At 31.9% G+C, this 20,287-nt stretch overlaps 2 protein-coding genes across 8 annotated transcripts in view; one reads left to right on the plus strand and one right to left on the minus strand.

Annotated features, from left to right (window-relative positions):
- LOC148600551 (uncharacterized) overlaps positions 1-6,550 on the plus strand; it is a 31,133-nt gene extending 24,583 nt beyond the window's left edge. Inside the window, exons 15-18 of one of the 2 annotated variants that reach the window (XM_088559646.1) lie at positions 874-981; positions 2,504-2,637; positions 5,643-5,766; positions 6,416-6,550. In XM_088559646.1, the coding sequence (XP_088415772.1) occupies positions 874-981; positions 2,504-2,637; positions 5,643-5,660 (260 nt within the window). In that variant the 3' untranslated portion in view covers positions 5,661-5,766; positions 6,416-6,550. The remainder of the gene's footprint in view (positions 1-873; positions 982-2,503; positions 2,638-5,642; positions 5,767-6,415) is intronic. The other variant, XM_088559647.1, reaches the window with a different exon arrangement.
- Positions 1-20,287, minus strand: part of LOC148600548 (uncharacterized) — a 227,300-nt gene that overhangs the window by 142,563 nt on the left and 64,450 nt on the right. The gene's annotated exons all lie outside the window — the stretch shown is intronic.

Below are 20,287 nucleotides of genomic sequence, written 5' to 3' on the forward strand. Positions count from 1 at the left end.
TAGTTATTATGATTATATCCCAACTCACTGGGGGCTTTATTGCAATCTCCTTGTCCGTTCATACATCCGTATGTTACACTTTTCTGTAGCAGATATTTCTGGTTCTATAGGATAGAAATTTGAATGTTTGCTTTTGCATGATTACTTGTATTTTGCCTCTCTTTTTTAGACTGCTCACTCATCAATTTCCTGTTTACCAATCAATTTAGCAGTTTTTAAGGTTTTGCAAAATGGAAATTTTTGTAACATGTTTCTGAGCTTCTATTGGAGGGTTTGCTCAGATATTTGGTACATTTTGTATATTGCTTTTGTTAGATGAATAGAAGAATGTCTCTTTTTTATAGATTATAAGAGTGATAAATTTTAATAATTCATACTGTGAAGTAAATTCCATAATTTCAATCTTGGACAAAATGTCACAACTTTTATATCAGTCGCCAATCACAGAATTTAAAGTGCATGTTGAAAATATTGATAAATTATTAAGAAAATCTATATAATAAATAAAATAATCAATTAGTTATAGTGAATAACCAAAAATATGATCACTTGTGCCAAGACCTTTAGAGGATTTAACTCGTGCATGGAACAAGTTCGGCACACTTATTAAATCCAGGCATTCCTCTGCACTCGTGATAATATCTTGGTTATTGACTCTTTCCAATTGATTATCCTATTATTTTCAACATGCAAAAAAATTATAAAGAAAACAGCCAGCAAGCGGTAAGCAATCCCATAAATCTCATCATTGTTTGCTATATATCTGCTGTCTGTCTAAACATTGTTTGTAGATACTCATGCTAATTTAAGAATTTCAATAAGCACTCAGAAGTATGTATTTTAAACTTTTTTTATATAATTTTTCATTTATAGAAAGACGATATGTACAGTGGAGCGAGGCAGATGCAGGCATTGTGAAAATATACTTTAAAGATTATATACAAGATACATCATCTTTGGATTCAAAGGGTCGTTTGCCTGGTATGTTTTCTTTTATTGGAACACATTGCCATGTAATTCACATAATATTTTGGGAGGGTGTAATGTGTTTACATGTCTGTATGTCCACCCTTTATTGTATTGTTACGAGTGTCTCAAACTACTTAACTGAAGATCAAGTGAACCTAGTATGTTGTAGGGACACAATTTATGGTTATGCATATTTTCACACACACAGTTGAACTTCACTCATTCAAACTTAGATGGCTCGAACACCTGGGATTTCTTTAATACAATTCAAAGTACCAAAATGTTCCCGTATATAATCAATATAAATAACCTTGAATTTCTCAGATTTCAATTTCTCAAACACTCGAACTGACTAGTCAGTCCGTTCGATAATAAATCCTAAAGAATAACCCTCACTAATTCGAACTCATCAGCCATTTTGTCAGCTTGGGCATAAATAAAATGTGCAAAAAAGTGGTACCCTATCATTTATCAGTGTGATTTAAGTTAATTACAGTTAAAATTTAAGTCATCACTAATTAAGAAGTTTCGTTCTTACCAAAGTACTGATTGAAGTTTGAGAATGTTCCGAAGTCGGCATGATGAAAGCATCAAAGAAAATCAGACGAAAACAAGTTATCGACTAATGAACTTGAGTTCTGAAGGTTTTCAAAAGCAAACTTTTGAACCCTTGCACTTTAAAGTTTGAAATACACTACTGAAGCATCTTTTCATGTGAAATCCTCTTCCATCATAGAGTGCACAATTGGTCCCCATGAGAATAAAGTTTAGTAGGTATGGTCAGGATACAAAATTTCATTAATCAATTTTCTTTGACCAATTTTTGTTGTTTTTCAAATCCTGATTACTTACGAAGAATTTTTTAACAAGCAAGTTTCAAGATGGTTAAAGATATATTAAATTGTGTATAACAAATTGGTCCATATTAGGGTCCAAAGGTTCCATACTCAAACTTGCAGAACTTGTTCCATGCATGAGTTCTTGGCACGAGTGATCATATTTTAGTTATTCATGATAACCAAATAATTATCTTATTTATTATATAGATTTTCTTTTCCTTTTATTATATAGATTTTCTTATCCTTTTATTATATAGATTGTCTTCATATTTTATTGATATTTTCAACATGAATTTTAAATTTTGTGATTGATGGATTGATATAAAAGTTGTGACATTTTGGGGGGAGAAAGTTCAAGAGTGAAATTACCAAATTTATTTCACAGTGTGAATTATCAAAATTTATTACACTGGGAACATTGGATAAAACAATGCTATCTATATAATAAATTCTTATAATTACATTCTTTATTTTTTAATTTGATTTTATTTTAGATTTACATAAATAATAGATAATACACAGTGATAAAGAAGTAGTTCACTTAATTGTGGGCTTTGCATAAATAAATAACTCAAAGATGTGATTTATCAGCTTATGAAACATTTAAACATCACATGTAAAGCAGATAATCCAAGGAAATAAGCATATTTTAATGAGATGTACAATAATTGTAATTATTCATTTATATGTTTCAGGTAAAAAAGATTTATTAAAGTTTGTTGCTGCCTATCCAGATGTATTGACAGAAGTATGTGATGCTCAAATAAAGCTGAATTTGATAAAAACAAAAGTAATGAATGAAAGAAACAAGACAAGACGATTATTTCAAGTGAGAAAGCAGAAATATTGCAGTTGATTTCATGACTAACTTAAACCTGACACATCAGTGGTGTCTGTCTTTCTGTATTTTGTTGCATCAAGTTGTGTATTCCCCAGTGATTCCGTTGGTTTATTATTTTACTTATATTCTGTGTTTATTCTTTGGTTTATTGATGGATTCATATTTTTTATAAATCAAGCTTTGTTGTAAATATCCCTTGAATGTTTCTTTTCTTTACCAAATCTGTGTCCAGTGATCGTTTTTGGTACATTGTCTATATCCAGTGTTTGGTATAGTGTTTGTATACTGTGTTTATTTGGTATGGTGTCTGTATCCAGTGTTTGGTATAGTGTCTGTATACTGTGTTTGTTTGGTATAGTGTTTGTATCCAGTGTTTGGTATAGTGTTTGTATCCAGTGTTTTGTATAGTGTCTGCATACTGTGTTTGTTTGGTATGGTGTTTGTATCCAGTGTTAGGTATAGTGTCTGTATCCAGTGTTTGGTATAGTGTTTGTATCCAGTGTTTGGTATAGTGTCTGTATCCAGTGTTTGGTATAGTGTCTGTATACTGTGTTTGGTATAGTGTTTGTATCCAGTGTTTGTTTGGTATAGTGTTTGTATCCAGTGTTTGGTATAGTGTCTGTATACTGTATTTGTTTGGTATGGTGTCTGTATCCAGTGTTTGGTATAGTGTCTGTATACTGTGTTTGTTTGGTATAGTGTCTGTATCCTGTGTTTGGTATAGTGTCTGTATCCATTGTTTGGTATAGTGTCTGTATACTGTGTTTGTTTGGTATAGTGTCTGTATACTGTGTTTGTTTGGTATGGTGTCTGTATCCAGTGTTTGGTATAGTGTTTGTATCCAGTCTTTGGTATAGTGTCTGTATCCAGTGTTTGGTATAGTGTTTGTATCCAGTGTTTGGTATAGTGTCTGTATACTGTGTTTGTTTGGTATAGTGTCTGTATACTGTGTTTGTTTGGTATGGTGTCTGTATCCAGTGTTTGGTATAGTGTCTGTATCCAGTGTTTGGTATAGTGTTTGTATCCAGTGTTTGGTATAGTGTCTGTATCCAGTGTTTGGTATAGTGTTTGTACCCAGTGTTTGGTATAGTGTTTGTATCCAGTGTTTGTTTGGTATAGTGTTTGTATCCAGTGTTTGGTATAGTGTCTGTATCCATTGTTTGGTATAGTGTCTGTATACTGTGTTTGTTTGGTATAGTGTCTGTATACTGTGTTTGTTTGGTATGGTGTCTGTATCCAGTGTTTGGTATAGTGTTTGTATCCAGTCTTTGGTATAGTGTCTGTATCCAGTGTTTGGTATAGTGTTTGTATCCAGTGTTTGGTATAGTGTCTGTATACTGTGTTTGTTTGGTATAGTGTCTGTATACTGTGTTTGTTTGGTATGGTGTCTGTATCCAGTGTTTGGTATAGTGTCTGTATCCAGTGTTTGGTATAGTGTTTGTATCCAGTGTTTGGTATAGTGTCTGTATCCAGTGTTTGGTATAGTGTTTGTACCCAGTGTTTGTGTATAGTGTCTGTATCCAGTGTTTGGTATAGTGTCTATATACTGTGTTTGTTTGGTATAGTTTTTGTATCCAGTGTTTGGTATAGTGTTTGTATCCAGTGTTTGGTATAGTGTCTGTATACTGTGTTTGTTTGGTATAGTGTTTGTATCCAGTGTTTGATATAGTGTTTGTATCCAGTGTTTTGTATAGTGTCTGTATACTGTGTTTGTTTGGTATAGTGTTTGTATCCAGTGTTTGGTATAGTGTCTGTATACTGTGTTTGTTTGGTATAGTGTTTGTATCCAGTGTTTGTGTATCCAGTGTTTGGTATAGTGTTTGTACCCAGTGTTTGGTATAGTGTCTGTATACTGTGTTTGTTTGGTATAGTGTTTGTATCCAGTGTTTTTGTATCCAGTGTTTGGTATAGTGTCTGTATCCAGTGTTTGGTATAGTGTTTGTACCCAGTGTTTGTGTATAGTGTCTGTATCCAGTGTTTGGTATAGTGTCTGTATACTGTGTTTGTTTGGTATAGTTTTTGTATCCAGTGTTTGGTATAGTGTCTGTATACTGTGTTTGTTTGGTATAGTGTTTGTATCCAGTGTTTGGTATAGTATTTGTATTCAGTGTTTTGTATAGTGTCTGTATACTGTGTTTGTTTGGTATAGTGTTTGTATCCAGTGTTTGGTATAGTGTCTGTATACTGTGTTTGTTTGGTATAGTGTTTGTATCCAGTGTTTGTGTATCCAGTGTTTGGTATAGTGTCACATATTATATATATCACATAATAATTCTAACATAGGCTAATAGTGTTCAGCATGATGAGATCTATCTGTAGTTAAATTTTTGTTTTAATCTGTTAAGCCATGTTGGCGTTGTTGCCCTCTTTAATGTCTTTTGCCATTTTTAATGTTATTTCTTCCAGAAATCTAATCTTCTCCTCAGACAGTACTTGTCCAATTGAAACCAAACTTGGTATGAATGTTCCTTGAGGTATCCTGCATAGAGCTGAAGTGGGGATAAAACATGGCTACCATTACTAAAAATAGAACATAGGGGTCAGACAGTAGTTTTTCGCATAAATTATCTCCAAAACTGTTAGGTTTAGCCAAATTCTTTCACTGAAATGATCCTTATTGTAAGGCCTAAAAAAGTCTCTAGGGATAAAAGTTGTCAGACAACTTGTAAGAGTAATTGCCCTTGAATGGTGAAAAATTACCAGGTGAGCGATTCAGACTCCTTTGAGCCTCTTGTTCTATGTATTTGGATTGAAATTATAAGAAACAAATCCCAAATTTACACTTTCACTTTACACACTGACTTTGTGAAGTTGGGGCTGAATGATCATGGTACTGCATATAATTGATTTATTTTAATCCTATTTTCATGAACATTTCACAGTTTGCTCACAGTATTTCTAGTTGTTCATGTATTAGCTGCCCCATCATGCTAACTATGTTGTAGGGTATTCTAAAAAATATGTTTCTATTACTTGCCAAATTTTATTTTCAGGAGTGGGTCCAATGTTGAAAAATACACATTAAAGATCAATGACACTGACATTGTTGCTATACCAGATGGATTGGTAATCCATACCACAGATACAGATGAGGACAAGATATGTGCTATCATTGAGGTATTAATATTTCATTTGTGTTATGCAGCAGAAATGAAGCACATTTGTCATAACTTTAAAATTAAAAATGAAAAAAATATATACATATTTAACCACTTTTTCAGGTCAAGAAATAAATCTTTTGGTTAGATGAATCACAAAAAACTTGGTGGTCATATGCCAATACATTGTAACTATATTTCACTGTACTCATTGTCATGTCTCTTTTGTCTTTGTCATACAACTTCAATAAAAGAAACATGCAGTTAGTGATGCTTTATATGATTTTTATCCCCTTGTCTTATGAGATGGAACATATTACAGTATACTGGTGTCTAGCTAAAACGTTGCTTTTAATTTTTATGAAATATTAGTGATTTGTTGTTTTTTTTTTTGTTATTCGGTGTGAGCTAGCTGCCTTTTTGAATTATATACATGTATTTGTTTTTTTATTTTTTTTTTATTTTCGAGTCATGGGACTTTATTTGTAAAAAATTTTGAATTAATGTTTTACTTCAATTAATAACCCTAAATTGTGTCAGTTATGAAGTTACAATTAATGCAATCTAGATAGCATGTTTGCAAACATATACTTGTTGATTTAGTGTTTATCTTGAGTTCCTTGATCAATTAACATTGACCACTGATTCAACATCACTTGCATTAATAGGTGAAGCGTTACAAGGAAGATGAAGACATGGATGTTGTTAGAAATTTGAGAATACAAAGAAAGCATACTATGCCCAACACATTCGATCATCATTGAAAGGTCAGCATGGAGGTCAATTCCTTTGTACTTTATCATCTTCTGCTTTTGGAAACAATGGAATCTATGGGTTTCTTGTACAAGGAACAAATGTAAGTCAAAGCATCAATAGAAATTATCAGTTGATGACCTAATACAGTTGATGTAATTGTCTTAAGTCAAAGCATCAATAGAAATTATCAGTTGATGACCTAATACAGTTGATGTAATTGTCTATCTGTCTGTTTATCCATTTGTTTATCTGTTTGTTCATCTCTCTTTTCATAGGACCTTCTTTTGTATACTTCGATCATCCTATTAGTGCAAGTTAAACATATTGACTGTTTATTCATAAGGCTTTGAAATGCCAATGTCATAGTATCACTTTAATCTATGCCCACTGCTCATGTGACCACAACTACTTTTTTCATTCATACATAGTTGCTACTACGTAAACAAATGTGTAACCTAGCTAACAGCCATTTTGTTACCAAGGTAAATGTTCAGTTGTAGCAATTGTGGTATCATTTTCACAATATAGCTCAAACTTTTTTTTCATATTCTATGCCATTTATGCATTTTAATTTTTGGATAAAATGAACCAGAGATTCCCAACTTTGGGGAGCTACCTGAGCAAGTCATGCTACTTACTACTTGTATACATTGTTATTGTATTGCAGGTGACCTTGACAACTTTTACACCAGAAAATGGATATTACGAAAATTTATGCAAAGGATTTTTGCAGAAAAAGGAGGCAGTAATAACATTCAGCAAAGAATATAACATTCTGAAGAGAGAAGATAGAAGAGACTTGGTACAAACGTTCTTAGACATGAGGAAACTACTTCATTATGTTTAGGTGACTTTGATTTTATTCTTCATATTCTTGAAACAGGGTATTATTTGAATTAAGAATAATTTTGGAATTTAGAAAATTCAAAAAATAATTTGCAAGACTAACCCTACTAAGGGGATTAATCATCCTGGCATGACTAACCCTCTTAGTAAATGTTCATCTAAAAAAATATTTTTTTGCTTATTTTCCAAATTCAAAAATAATTCCAAATGTAAATAATACCCTGTTTTGAAATCTATTTCAAAATCAGTAAATAGGTTTCAAGCAGTTATTCAGCTTAATAATATTCTATCATTGGTACAAATAATATGAAGATTCAAACTTGGGCATTGAAAAATCTTAAGTAATTGCTGTAATGAGAATTACCCACATAAATTGTTCTAAAGGATTACAGGTTTGCATATCTTTGAAATTAGTTTTAAAGATCAACATTGAGTTTAAACATTTAAGAAAAAGCAGTTCTGAATTATATGGTAAATGCAAATTTATGATTATAGTTGTTTTTACATCAAGTTACTGTGAAAGTACTTTAATTCATGGATGCCAATTTTTGTGAATTAGGGAAATAACACAAGTTTGTGGATTTGTAGTTATGAGGTTTTCATTATACACATCAATGGGAATCGCCATAGGCCATGTGAGCTATTGCCGTCACTTAGCATCCGATGTTGTTGTAAACAATTTTTCTGAACTCTTTTCCTCTGAAATACTTGACCAGTATGATCCAAACTTGGTATAATTGTTCCTTTGGGTATTCTGCATAGAACACATGTGGGAATTTTAGATCTGTCAAACAATGGCTGCTGTTACTTAAAATAGGACATGGGGTCGGACAGATGTTTTTCACATTATCTCTAAAACTGTCTGGTTTAGCAAAACTCTTTCAATTGCCAAAATGATCCTTATGATAAGGCCTACAAAAGTTTTTAATGAATCAAAGTTATCAGATGACTTTTCAGAGTTATTGTCCTTGAAAGGCTAAAAATGAAGTTTTTTTACAGTTTTTAGCCTGTATCTTGAAAACTATGATAGAACGAAGAAAACTTTTACTGCTGAAATGATCTTTTTGATGAGTCATCCAAAGTCTGTGCTCTGTCAAAGGTGTCAGAAAACTCTTTGTTAGTTATTGTCTGTGAAAGGTGAAAAATGACAGTTTTTGGCCAATATTTTGAGAACTTTAATAGATAGAAGGAAACTATGAATTGATGAAAGATCTTTGTTATTAGGCCTACAAATGTCTACATTAAAACAACTCTTTGTTAGAATTGTTGCCCTTGAATCGTGGAAAATTATTTTATAGCAGTATTTAGCCGATATCTTGAAAAATTTAGTAGATAGAAAGAAAGGATCAATAGGTGAAATAAAATTTATGATGAGGTCTACAAAAGTCTGCATTGACCCAAAGATTTTGGACAACTCTTTGTTAGAGTTATTGCCCTTGAAAGGTGAAAAATTATTTGAAAACTATAATAGATAGAAACCATCAATTGATAAAATGATCTTTATAATAAGTTTGACTACAGTCTTCTTTTTTCTTCAAATTGTTGGACAACTCCATGTTAAAGTAATTGCCTTTGAAAGGAAAAAAACAAATAACCAGGTGAGTGATTCAGACTCTTGGGAGCCTCTTGTTAGCTTACCCGACCCGTAGGTTGCAAACAATCCTCATTTTGAAGTGATCTAATAAAAAAATGTAGCTGCCGTTACTTAACAGGGTGTCAAGTCCCTGTAAATTCCTATATTTTCCTATAAATTCAAATGTCCCTATACTTTTCCATAATTCATTAAAATCCCTATAAGACCCTATATATTCCGAAAAATCTGTGATATTTTTTTTCGAAAAAATAAAAAAACACTGATATATATATTTATTGAAAAGCTGTTTCTGGGAAAGTAACTTACAGGTATGATGTTCTATCTGGTGTACTCGGGGCAGCAAAATTTAAGCCATGCTTTTTGATCGTCATATACTCATGTTAGTAGGAGGACTTTACAAAGAGATATATCGTCTTTGATTTGGCATATATTTGTTAAAAAGTTAGTAGTTAAGTCATTGAATCCTTTTGAAGAATTTAACTTTATCTTTAAGAATGACTTGTTTTAAAGATTTAGAAAAGGGAAATTTCATTAAGCCAGAACTAAGAGAGGGCAAACAGGCTAGAAATTGTTGAGCATTGATGCCAATAATTTAAAGAACTGCTTAAGTGATCAGGATGTAGTAATAGGACATAAAGTGAGACATCACATGGTAAAGTTGAGTTCTAAACAGCGGAAAAAGCAAAAGTAGGAATTGTGCATTTTACCATAGATCAGTTGAGCATGAACAGAAGAGACTGCAACTAGGTAGTGCCCTTATCATGAGTCCTAGTTGTCTCAATCCATTGAAAAAGACTGGAACAGTCAGTGAGTCTGTCAGATGTATTCAAACTAGAACCAACAATTTATCTTGTTTTGGTTACTGATGAGTTGAAATGTTATCAGCATGATACTAGTCTGCCTGTAGCAGTGGAGGAGCAAGGAATTGACCACTACTGGAAAGAAGTATTCGACTTAAAAGTGATGATGGCAAAACTAAGTACAGACTATTGGAGAATGTAATTAAAACAGCTTTTGTATTGCCACATGGAAGTGCGGATGTTGAAAGGAGTTTGTCAGTGAATACTGATGTGGTTACTGATAATAGGGCTTTGCTTTCAGAGCAAGCCATTAATTGCATACCAATGGTGAAGGATGCAGTGGCATTCTATGATCCTCAACATAAACAGCCAAGAAGCATATTTTCATAAAGGAATTGATCAAAGCTTTGAAAACTGCACTTGCTTGGTACCAAGCAAGGCTTGACTAAGAAAGAAACAAAATAGAACTGGCTTTGAAGCTGGTAAATAAGCAAAAGAATTGGAATTAACCAATGCAAAGGGGAATGGGAAAATGGAGAAAGAATAAAGAGAAAATGAGAAGAAGAACTAGCAGCTACCAAAAAAAATTGGACAAAGAGAGCTACATTTATAGAACTGTCAGAAAGAGAAACACAAGTTATGATTGATACAGATGCAGGCAATGCCCTCCTTAAAGAAGGAAAAATGAAACTAGATAATGAAGGAAAAGGACATAGATAGATCATCTCTCCAGGTTACCCAAATGACGATGAATACAGATTTAAGCAAATCAGAAAAAGCCTTAAAGGAGCCGAAAAAAAAATATCATAGACACAAAAGCATTGAAGAAGGGGGAAAGCTCAGTGTTACAAAAGGTCACTTCTCTTGAGGAAAAAGATGACCCAACGCAAGGAAAGCATGGTACAAAACATCATGAACATCATGAACACTGTCATCTATCAAGTTAAAAAAAGCAGGATGACAGGGAAAGCAGTTCTAAAAGCAAGGGAGAGAAATCAACTAAGAGAAAGAGTGAAACAACTGCAGCATTTGAAGAAGATAGAGAGAAACAAAAACATTAATGACATTTTCATGTATTCATTAGATACTGAATATTTGTTTCTTTAATTTTAATGGGATATAAAGAGTAACTTTATAATGGCTTAACATAAATTAGGAAAAATAATAAATGGGAGTAAAGGAAATGGCTGTAGGGGAGGAAAAGGCCATAATACATGTACTTAGAATAGAGAGTTAAATATACATTTGTCAGTTTGTATCAGAGATATAAGAGCTGGACACAAAACTAATCAAAGTTAAATGTCTTTTTAGTTAACAATGTATGTTGTCATATTATTCCAGTTTTTGTTAAATACCAAATTTGCTAGATTTGTAGGCTGAAAACATAGACTTTCAACACAAATCCTTCAATAAAAACCCTATATATCCCTGTAAATTTATTTAAAAATCCCTTTATTTGGCCAATAAATTGAAAAAAAAAATCCCTATAATCCTATATTTTTTAGGCCGAAAGTGGCTTGAGACCCTGTTACTAGAGATAGAACATTGGAGTCTTACCATATGTTTTTGCTAGTGTCTTTATAATGGTAATAGATAGGTGAAATCAGAGACAATTAAGGCTCTTCGTCCCAAAGAGATCTATTTTCACTGAAATGTTATGATAATTGAATTACCAATTTTGGAGTTAATGCCCTTTTTATGCTTATTTTACATATTGTTTTGCAGTTTTTGGTTATTTATTTGAAAAGTATAGCAGCTTGCTTGACATTTCAAACTGTATTAACAAAATAAAGACAAGATCCATCATTGGTGCTAGTGCTTCATTAAGAGCCCCTACCCGGTACTTTCACTCGGCTATGGTAGCGTCTGGTACCGGTAGAATAAATTAAATAAAAAAAATTCATGAGGAAAAATCTAGTAAATAGATATTTAAGATCATTCCGTCTGTAGGCTTTGTCTCCAAAATCGTGATCTCAAGTATTTATTATTGTTTATATGGGTGTCTTTGTCGAGATTCGCGTCGGAATCTAATCGGTAAAGTGCTTTAACCTACAACAATTTAACCAACAGTGTCCCTTTTTAGAAAACGTGGTGACTTTCGATGTCAAAGCAATCACTAATTTTTTTTGTGCTGGAATAAAAGCAAAACGCAGGTGAAGTTTTTATGAAAACATGTCCAAAAAATGCCTTTCGTATTTTGAATTGCCCCATACCTGTCATTTTTCCCGATATTTGTTGTGATTTGTGCAGACAACAAGTCAACACGTGAATCAAACTTTTACATAATATGATTTAAGGTTTGAAAAGAACACATCTGGCCTTTGCTGCCAAGAATATAATAAAAAAATTGGATTCGAGATTCAACACTAGTATAAATAATTATAGATAATAAGTACATTGTTATGTTAAAAAAATTCTATCTGTCTAAAAGTCAACCAGACTAAAACTGCCAGCCTTGTTCTTTTTCAAAAGCAACAAATTTCTTATCAGACTATGATTTTTAAACGACCATTTCACCATAAGCCACATGCAATTTCACTACATGTCACAGTAATACACAACAACAAAATTTTATTACGAAAATTATTTAATCAGCACTAAGAACCATTACATATTATGGAATTTCATTTAATGTTTCATTTGTTCGTATGCTTTTATTTGCATGTGTTATTGTTCAAATTTTGTAACAAGTAAATAAAAGCCTAAGAATAAAATATGACATTTATCAAAATTTCATATAAAATGGCATAGTAATAAACAATCAACAAAGTTTATCAGCATTAGTCTAGAAATGGATCTGGTGGGAATCATGGGGAGCTCCTTGATTTCAGGGTTTTGAGACTAAATCAGTTATGTATGATTCATCATATATCTTGATTTCAAATTCATACACTTTAAACAAAACTGAAGGAAATATTGCAGACTTAATCCCATATTTTCAAGTCAAAATTTAAATCTCAAAAAGGCAAACATCCAGGAGCTTTGTCCCCCGGGCCCCCACTAGGGCATTCCCATGGACCCACTGGGGACCTTAAGTGGCCCCAAGACCCCTAGTCAAGTTTATTTGGTACCTCCTACTTTCTTTAAAGTACCTCCTGCCTGAAAAATTAATGAAACCCCGGGTGCAAGCTTCAGAACAATTCTTGGATTTATGGCCTTTGAAAGGGTCATTTTTGATGATTTTGTTGAATTTTGCCAGTTACAGTGCACTCCGGGACATTTGGGTCTCTAACACTCAAGTTTTAAATCTGTGTTAGTTCGTGAAACTCCGTGTCAGTCAGATTTTATCTTGGGGTAAAATGAGTGTTACACCCATCCATCTGGGACTGTAAATTGTGGTTGTTAATTGTGTATGGAGAATCACCAACCTGGTTGGGAAATCCACCCAGCACGGTAACGTTATTCTCATTGATCTCCGCTGAAAGTATGGTCATTGGTACTAAAGTTGATCAGCAGGGTTCTTGAGGACCAGAGCTCCCATGTCATTGACCTCTAAAATTCATTGAGGATCCCTGAACATACAACAGGAGAGTCCGGAGGCTTGTGAAAATAATCCAGTCGATGAAATACATTACAATAAGGTACCCAACATGAAGTGAATGTGCCCCTATTGATTGTTGAATCCAAGCCGTCTGCACACAAAAAAATAAAGTTGAGACGATCAGCACGTGATATTACCAATTGAGAAATAAAGTGTGAAACTCTAGAAAATCGTAAAATAATTAATTTAAGTTCACTTTAATGACCAGACACACATCAGAGTCTTTGTATACAATTTTTTCAATTAGAGTTTTAAAAATAGACAACTATTAGCATGGTTTGTCAAGGTATTGTTTTAACATTGGTTGGTATCATTTAAGTCTGAAATTGTTGGGGCTACCTGAAAATTACAACAGGGGAGTCCAGGGACTTGTGAAAATTGTCAATCCAATTGCTGAATTACGATTTCTCAACATAAAGTAAAATTGCCCAAAAGAATGTTGAATCCTGTCAGCACCATGAAACACAGTTGAGACGATTAGCATGTGGTATGAACTATTGACAAAGATCATGTGATAACACAAGAAAATCAATATAATATTCATTGGCTGTTATAATTAATTGAATGTTCATCAATGGATTGTTTTAACATCTGTTATATCATTTTAGTCCGAAATCGATTGGGATCCCTGAAAAATACAATAATAATAATAATATTAATAATAATAATAAATAAAAAAAATAAAATAATATACAGTTATAAAATGGGTTGGGTGCAATAGACCAGAATATTTGTCCTAAGGTACTGAAAATGATCAAGTGTTCTATTGCACGAGGCCAACAGCAGTGCCCTTCCACGTTTTATCATATTACATACTAAGGGAGATAACTCATGTAGAAATTCACATTGATGTATCAGAAATATGAATTTTTCTGTATCAGTTTTCGTAACAAAAGAGTTATCAATATGAATAGCATGATTAAATAAATCATATCTTAGATCACTATAAATAACACAGTTCACTAGTAAATGCATCTCATCTTCCAGTATATTTGTACCAATGAAGAACATGTACAAAGTACGAATTGAATACATACATGACCAAATTTTTATCCTGAGAAACAGAAACAGAACATACATTGTTCTTACAATGAATTCCCTGTTATGCCTCATTGGATTTACAACTTTTACAATATACATACAGTCAGTGTTGGCCAGGTGGAATCTGGATGTCGTCAGTGTAACATTCAGTTTCACTTGGGTCAGACTTGAGTGTTAGAGAACCACTTTCATTCTGAGTGTGATGTATTTTTAAAAAGATAGCAGATTGATTATTATAAATTGGAAAAATGTGAAGCACAATGAGATCTATCTTTGGTGCAAATTTCAGTAAAAAATGTTGACTTTGAGTTATGGCCCCTAAAAGTGTTGTTTTTTTTGCACTTTTCATGGTTTGTTGCCTGCCTTTTAAAAAAGAAATTACTCTAAAATTACCTCACAGATTTCTTTGAAACCTTGCAGGTTACAAACGGGTTGCATTTCAGAGTATTCTGACATGACCACCATTACTAAAAATAGAACATACAATGTAGGAGTCAAAATGCAATTTTTCATAGTTTTTTTCTCCACTTTTATAAAATCATGAACATTAATGCTATTTTTAAGGTAAACATGATATCAATAATTTATTTTTAATTGCTGAAATTTGAATGATATTTGGTTTAGTTAGGAATTATGGTGTCTTGAGTTGAATGTTGATGACAAAATTTTGTTCTGGGCTGCCATTTTAGAAGTTATGACTGTTCTCCTGTTGTTTATATACTTGCTCAGATTTCAGTGATATTTGGTTTCAAAAGGAATACAAGTTGAATGGTGATAGAAATTTTGTTTTAGATGACAGTTGTTAAATTGGCTGCCAATATCCTGCTAATTGTTTTACTTTCTTTTGTTTAAACAATGTATAATTGTAATTCTAAGTTAAATGATGATAATGAAAAGGATATCATTACCTGCTGACTTGGCACAGTTTACCAGATGAGAGATTTTGGCTCTTTAGAGTCTCCAGTTGTTGGGAACCAAATTTTGTTATTTTGCTTGCCCACAATAACCACGAAAATTGGTGCCCCACGAACTGTAGTACTTTCACAGTATCTTTGAGATTATTTTAACAAAGATCAAAAACCTTTAGTGCTAACACACTTTGATTAAATTTAGTTTCCTGAATTGCACTTCTGAAACACCTGTTTTGTTAACTTCTCCCATCTTACAGTCAAAAATTGCTTATTTTTGTACTTCATTGTCAAGGATGTATTGCAGGAATGTGAATATGGCATTACATTTGTATTTGTCATGAAAAATTTAGTAGACATGTTTTATTTTTCAGATGTCATTGGCATTAAAAAACATCAGAAGAAGGTTTTGTCCAAAATTACTGGTGGAAGTCTACAAAATTAAAAGCATTTTTAACAAGTTGTAAAGAAAGTAATATCATTGGAATAGAGATACAGAATAAAGTTAGTGAAATTTATATGGATTTCCTGACACTGTCAGAGTTCTTCCCATATTTTTTTAATTGAATAGCTCTTTTGGCCTTCCTCCAAAACTATAGCACAGTGCCCATACTGCATTCTAACTTAAATTAATTACTCATAGTACAGTGCTAAGAAATCATAGTGGTGCAAAGTTCAGCGCTATAATGGCCTGGGGAGAATGCTGCAGTCACTACTAAATTCCTTCTCATCCAAATCAGTTAAGTATATTTTTTCTTTTTGTTATTCCATATCAGTGATTTATTAGGATATGTTTTGGTCAGTGACCTTAGCTTAAAATAAAACAATGATAATTTCTATATTCCATTGATTTTAGTTAATTAGATATGCTCAAATTAAATATGAAAATTCAATGAACAATAACATGCATATAGAAGGAAACTAACTTGTCAAAATCCACTGGCTGTATATTTAAAAGTGATATACAGTCACTGTTGTGTTACAAGCATAAAATGTTTTCGAAGTTGACAGGATTTCCACCACTTCAAATTTAAAAGGTTGTTCTTCCAGCTGAAAACTACTTTTCTTATAAAACGTTATCACAGTATAAAGACCATAATAGTGCACCGACTTATCAAATCTTTGATATATGAGTTCAGCAGGCCCTGAAATTTTTCCTTCGGTTCTAAGTTTCATTTGTATATCAGTTATATGTCCAGTCAGGGCACTGTTATTGTCTATATGCTGTTTTACCTGTATTCTCCCAGCTTTAAAATGAGTAGTGTTTGGTGATCTGGATGTCTTTCTGTCTATTTCTACATTTCTTAGCCTTCCAAAGTCTGGCATTTGAAAAAGTGTATTTATTTCTTAAAAATTTTCTTCTGTGCTTCATACCATATATGAACAATTTTATTGAATATTGGAATTTAAAGAACCGAAATGTTCAGGGTTACAGGGACAGGAATTAATCATTTTATATAGAACAAATACTTTAGATATTTGATCCTATGAAATTTCTTTATTCTTACTGGACTTAACTTGAATACATATAAACACGTTTGTTTATGCGGTTACTTTTTCAGTGTTGATTATAATGAATTTATTATATTTATATTTTAAATGAACCAACAGTAAAATTTTAAGATTTTTGTCAAAGCATACCATGATACATTGTAAAGAGTTGTTTTTGGTAATTTAAATTTTTAAACACATTTATAGGGCATGATTTCTATTTATACTTTTGTTGTAATTACAACACATTAATATTGTGTCATATTAGCATTAAGTATGCATATATAAGTTTTAATTGTATAATAATTATACCTCTTGTCTTAAAGAGAGGGGTACACTGTTTTATCCTTGTCCATGTTTGTGGTGCCGGTAACAATTTTTTCCACCACACTTTTCTAAGTTACTACTTATTACAGCATCTTGAACTTTTATTGTATTATTCCTGTAGTAAATGGTTGGATCAATGTTTTTAAAAATTCTAAAATAACTTTCTGTTTCTATTAAGTAAAGTCCATGCCTGCATTTTCTATCAGATTTCAGATATTTTTATAGTTTTTGAGTTGTAAGTGGTAAAAAGGACCATGCCCCAAACAATTTTATTTTTTGTCTGGTTTTGAGAATTTGTGATTGAATTATCAGTTTTGTGCAACATGATAGTGTTTAAATAATTTGTTATGTCCATAATGAATTATATGCCCCTAGGCTACATAATTATGTGTATCAAAAAAACAATATGTCCATGCTTAATCCAACTGTTCAGGGTTTGACCACTGCATTTGAACCATGCTGTGCTTGGGCAAGCTTTTTATTTTTACTGATTTCCTTCAGACTTTGATGGAAGATTAACTGTTTTTATGAGATGAATTTGTTATGCAGAAATCAATAAAGAAGACAGTTTGCCTTGGAGGTGTACTTAGTAATAAGTTAAGGATTTAGGGTTGTTTACTGCATATATATATATGAATAAACTGTATAAGTGTTTTTCTCATGGCGATTTAATTTCCTTTATATTAGCTGTCAAAGTTGGAATACAAAAAAATATTTCTGAAGATAAAACAGACTTATTCATCAATGACTTATTCATTGAACTTTACATAAAAGTTATATAATGCAAAAAAAAAAAAATCTCTCAGTTTTTGAAGAAAAAAGCAAAATTTTAAATACGTGCAAAAAAAAACACTTACACAGTAAATTCTTCATTTTTGGACTGGTATCTTTCAATTTTTCGGACATGCTGAGTAGCTATAAAAGCTTGATAAGGAAGGATTTTAACAGAAATTGCTATAGGAGTATTTTTGAAGTTTGAGGATGGGGGAGAGATACAGATGTACTTTACAAAATGTAAATAATTTTGCATTGTCATTTTGTTACAAATGTAACACCTCTTTTTTATTCTGCATTTCCTTGGTGAAAAAGAAAAAAATCATTTTCCTAGAGATCTTTCAAGGGGATCATTCTTTATTTAATGACTGAAAAAAATTATATATAATTATATGCTTTTGTCATCATCCATAACATACAGCATCTGTAGACAATTCTATGTCCAGACATTTATTTAAGTATATGTGTATGCATACATTTATATTTGTAAAATTGTAACAAAAGGTGCCATACCAAAATGTACAACCAAGGAAAAGTTTATATTCGTATCAGAACTCTGAACTGTATCAATGGAGTATCCATTCTTGCCCCAATTATACAGGGATCATCTAAATTGTATGTAGTTTTGCACCCTGTGAAGCTTTTTTGAGTGAAGAATAAGACTTACCATATCCATGGATGAACCATTTTCAAACATTAACATTGAAACCAGTACTTGAAACAAGAGAATGTTATGATTCTTTCTGAAAAGAAATTACAGCTTTTTATTTGTTAAATCTTTCATTTTCAAGTATGTATTTTTAGCTCATCTGACCTATGACCATGTGAGCTGTTGCCATCACTTTGCATCTGTGATCTTCTTCAGTCATTGTTGTTAACAATTTTACAAAGCTCTTCTCCTCTAAAACCATTGAATCAATTAAACCAAACTTAATAAAGTTAAGGCCTACAATAATCTTTACTGGATTGAAGTTGTTGGATGACTCTTTGTAAGAATTATTGCCATTGAAAGGCAACAAATGGCAGTTTTTGACCAATTTCTTGCAAACTATGGTATATGAAAAATAGCCTTTATTTGATGAAATAATTTTATGATAGACCAAGTGAGCGATTCGGGCTCCTGGGAGTCTCTTGTTCAACAGTTCACTTCCATTTCAACAATTAAGCACAACATTAGGAGCAACTTGTTTTCCTGTGGTTTGATAAGTAAGTTCTGTAAATGATGAATTTTAAAATTTTTCTCCTGTTTTTAATTTTAGGTAGATTGTGTTGGATTAGATTATATGTATAATTTTTGTATTGCAGTCATTTCAATCCTTTACTACATGTGTTTAAAGATTAGAATCATGCAGAAGCTAGTCCAAAGTGATTTATTTGTAACTTTCAAACAAAATAAAGACTGACTGGTCAGAATGCTTAAGAGACAATTAAATGTCAGAAACAGTTTTTGAATTTAGAAGAACACAAGTTCACATTATGATAAGTAAAACAGTGTCTTGATAAGAAAGCATTCCTAAGGAAACCAGAACTTCTTTTGAAAGGTCTGTTAAATACAATGAGGTTATTTAAAGTATGAATTTCCAATAGGTAATGAATTATCTTCTTCTTGAGTTTTAGATGAAACTATTTTTAATGCACAGTGTTAATAAATAGATTAACTATTATAATTATATGTTTTATTTACAAATACATATACACTCGTTGAGACGTTTAGGTTTGCCGAATGCACAATACCCAAACCCACGATAAACCAACACTCCAAGCATGCATTTAAATGCACGATAGACAAAGGGGGAAAAATAATATTAACAAATAATGCAGAAAGAAAGAATAGAAAATAAAATTAATGAAATTAAATAATATTATTATTATCATTATTATTATAATATATTAATAATAGCAAAAAATGTAAAAATAACAGTTGAACCAAGGAAATAATCAGGGTACAAAAATAAAAAAAAACGCTTCTATCATGCCTTTAAATGAACGCTTTTATCGTGCGTTTTTTTCTTGCACAGTGTTTAAACGAATGCAAAATGATGTGTAAATGCACGATAAACGATGGGAACGTGAACGCTTCAAGTAGTGTAGTATTCATATTTTTATGGCAAACTTTTTAATATTCATAATATATTTACAACTTCTTGTTAAAATTTAGTTTTATGTGTACATTTATGATTTTTTTATTATCTCAGCTCTCATGTTATTATCATTATTTCAAATGTGTCCTTAGGAATCGAGCTTCTTTTTTAAAGTATAAAATCACTGTGAAAAGTTTGAATGATATTGTTTCAAGATTTTATGAGTTACAAATTACACAATATAGGAAATGTCCATAAACATGAACAATTAAAAATGTAAAAAAAAAGATTTCTCAGTAATAAGGCTTACACAATTTCATTTTATTGGTAATTTTACTTTTTTGTTCACCTGTCCATAGGCCATGTGAGCTGTTGCCATCA

The sequence above is a fragment of the Perna viridis genome, chromosome 13 (assembly GCF_037379345.1).
Source record: "Perna viridis isolate PV_CMFRI_1.1 ecotype Kerala chromosome 13, ASM3737934v1, whole genome shotgun sequence".
Lineage (NCBI taxonomy): Eukaryota > Metazoa > Mollusca > Bivalvia > Mytilida > Mytilidae > Perna > Perna viridis.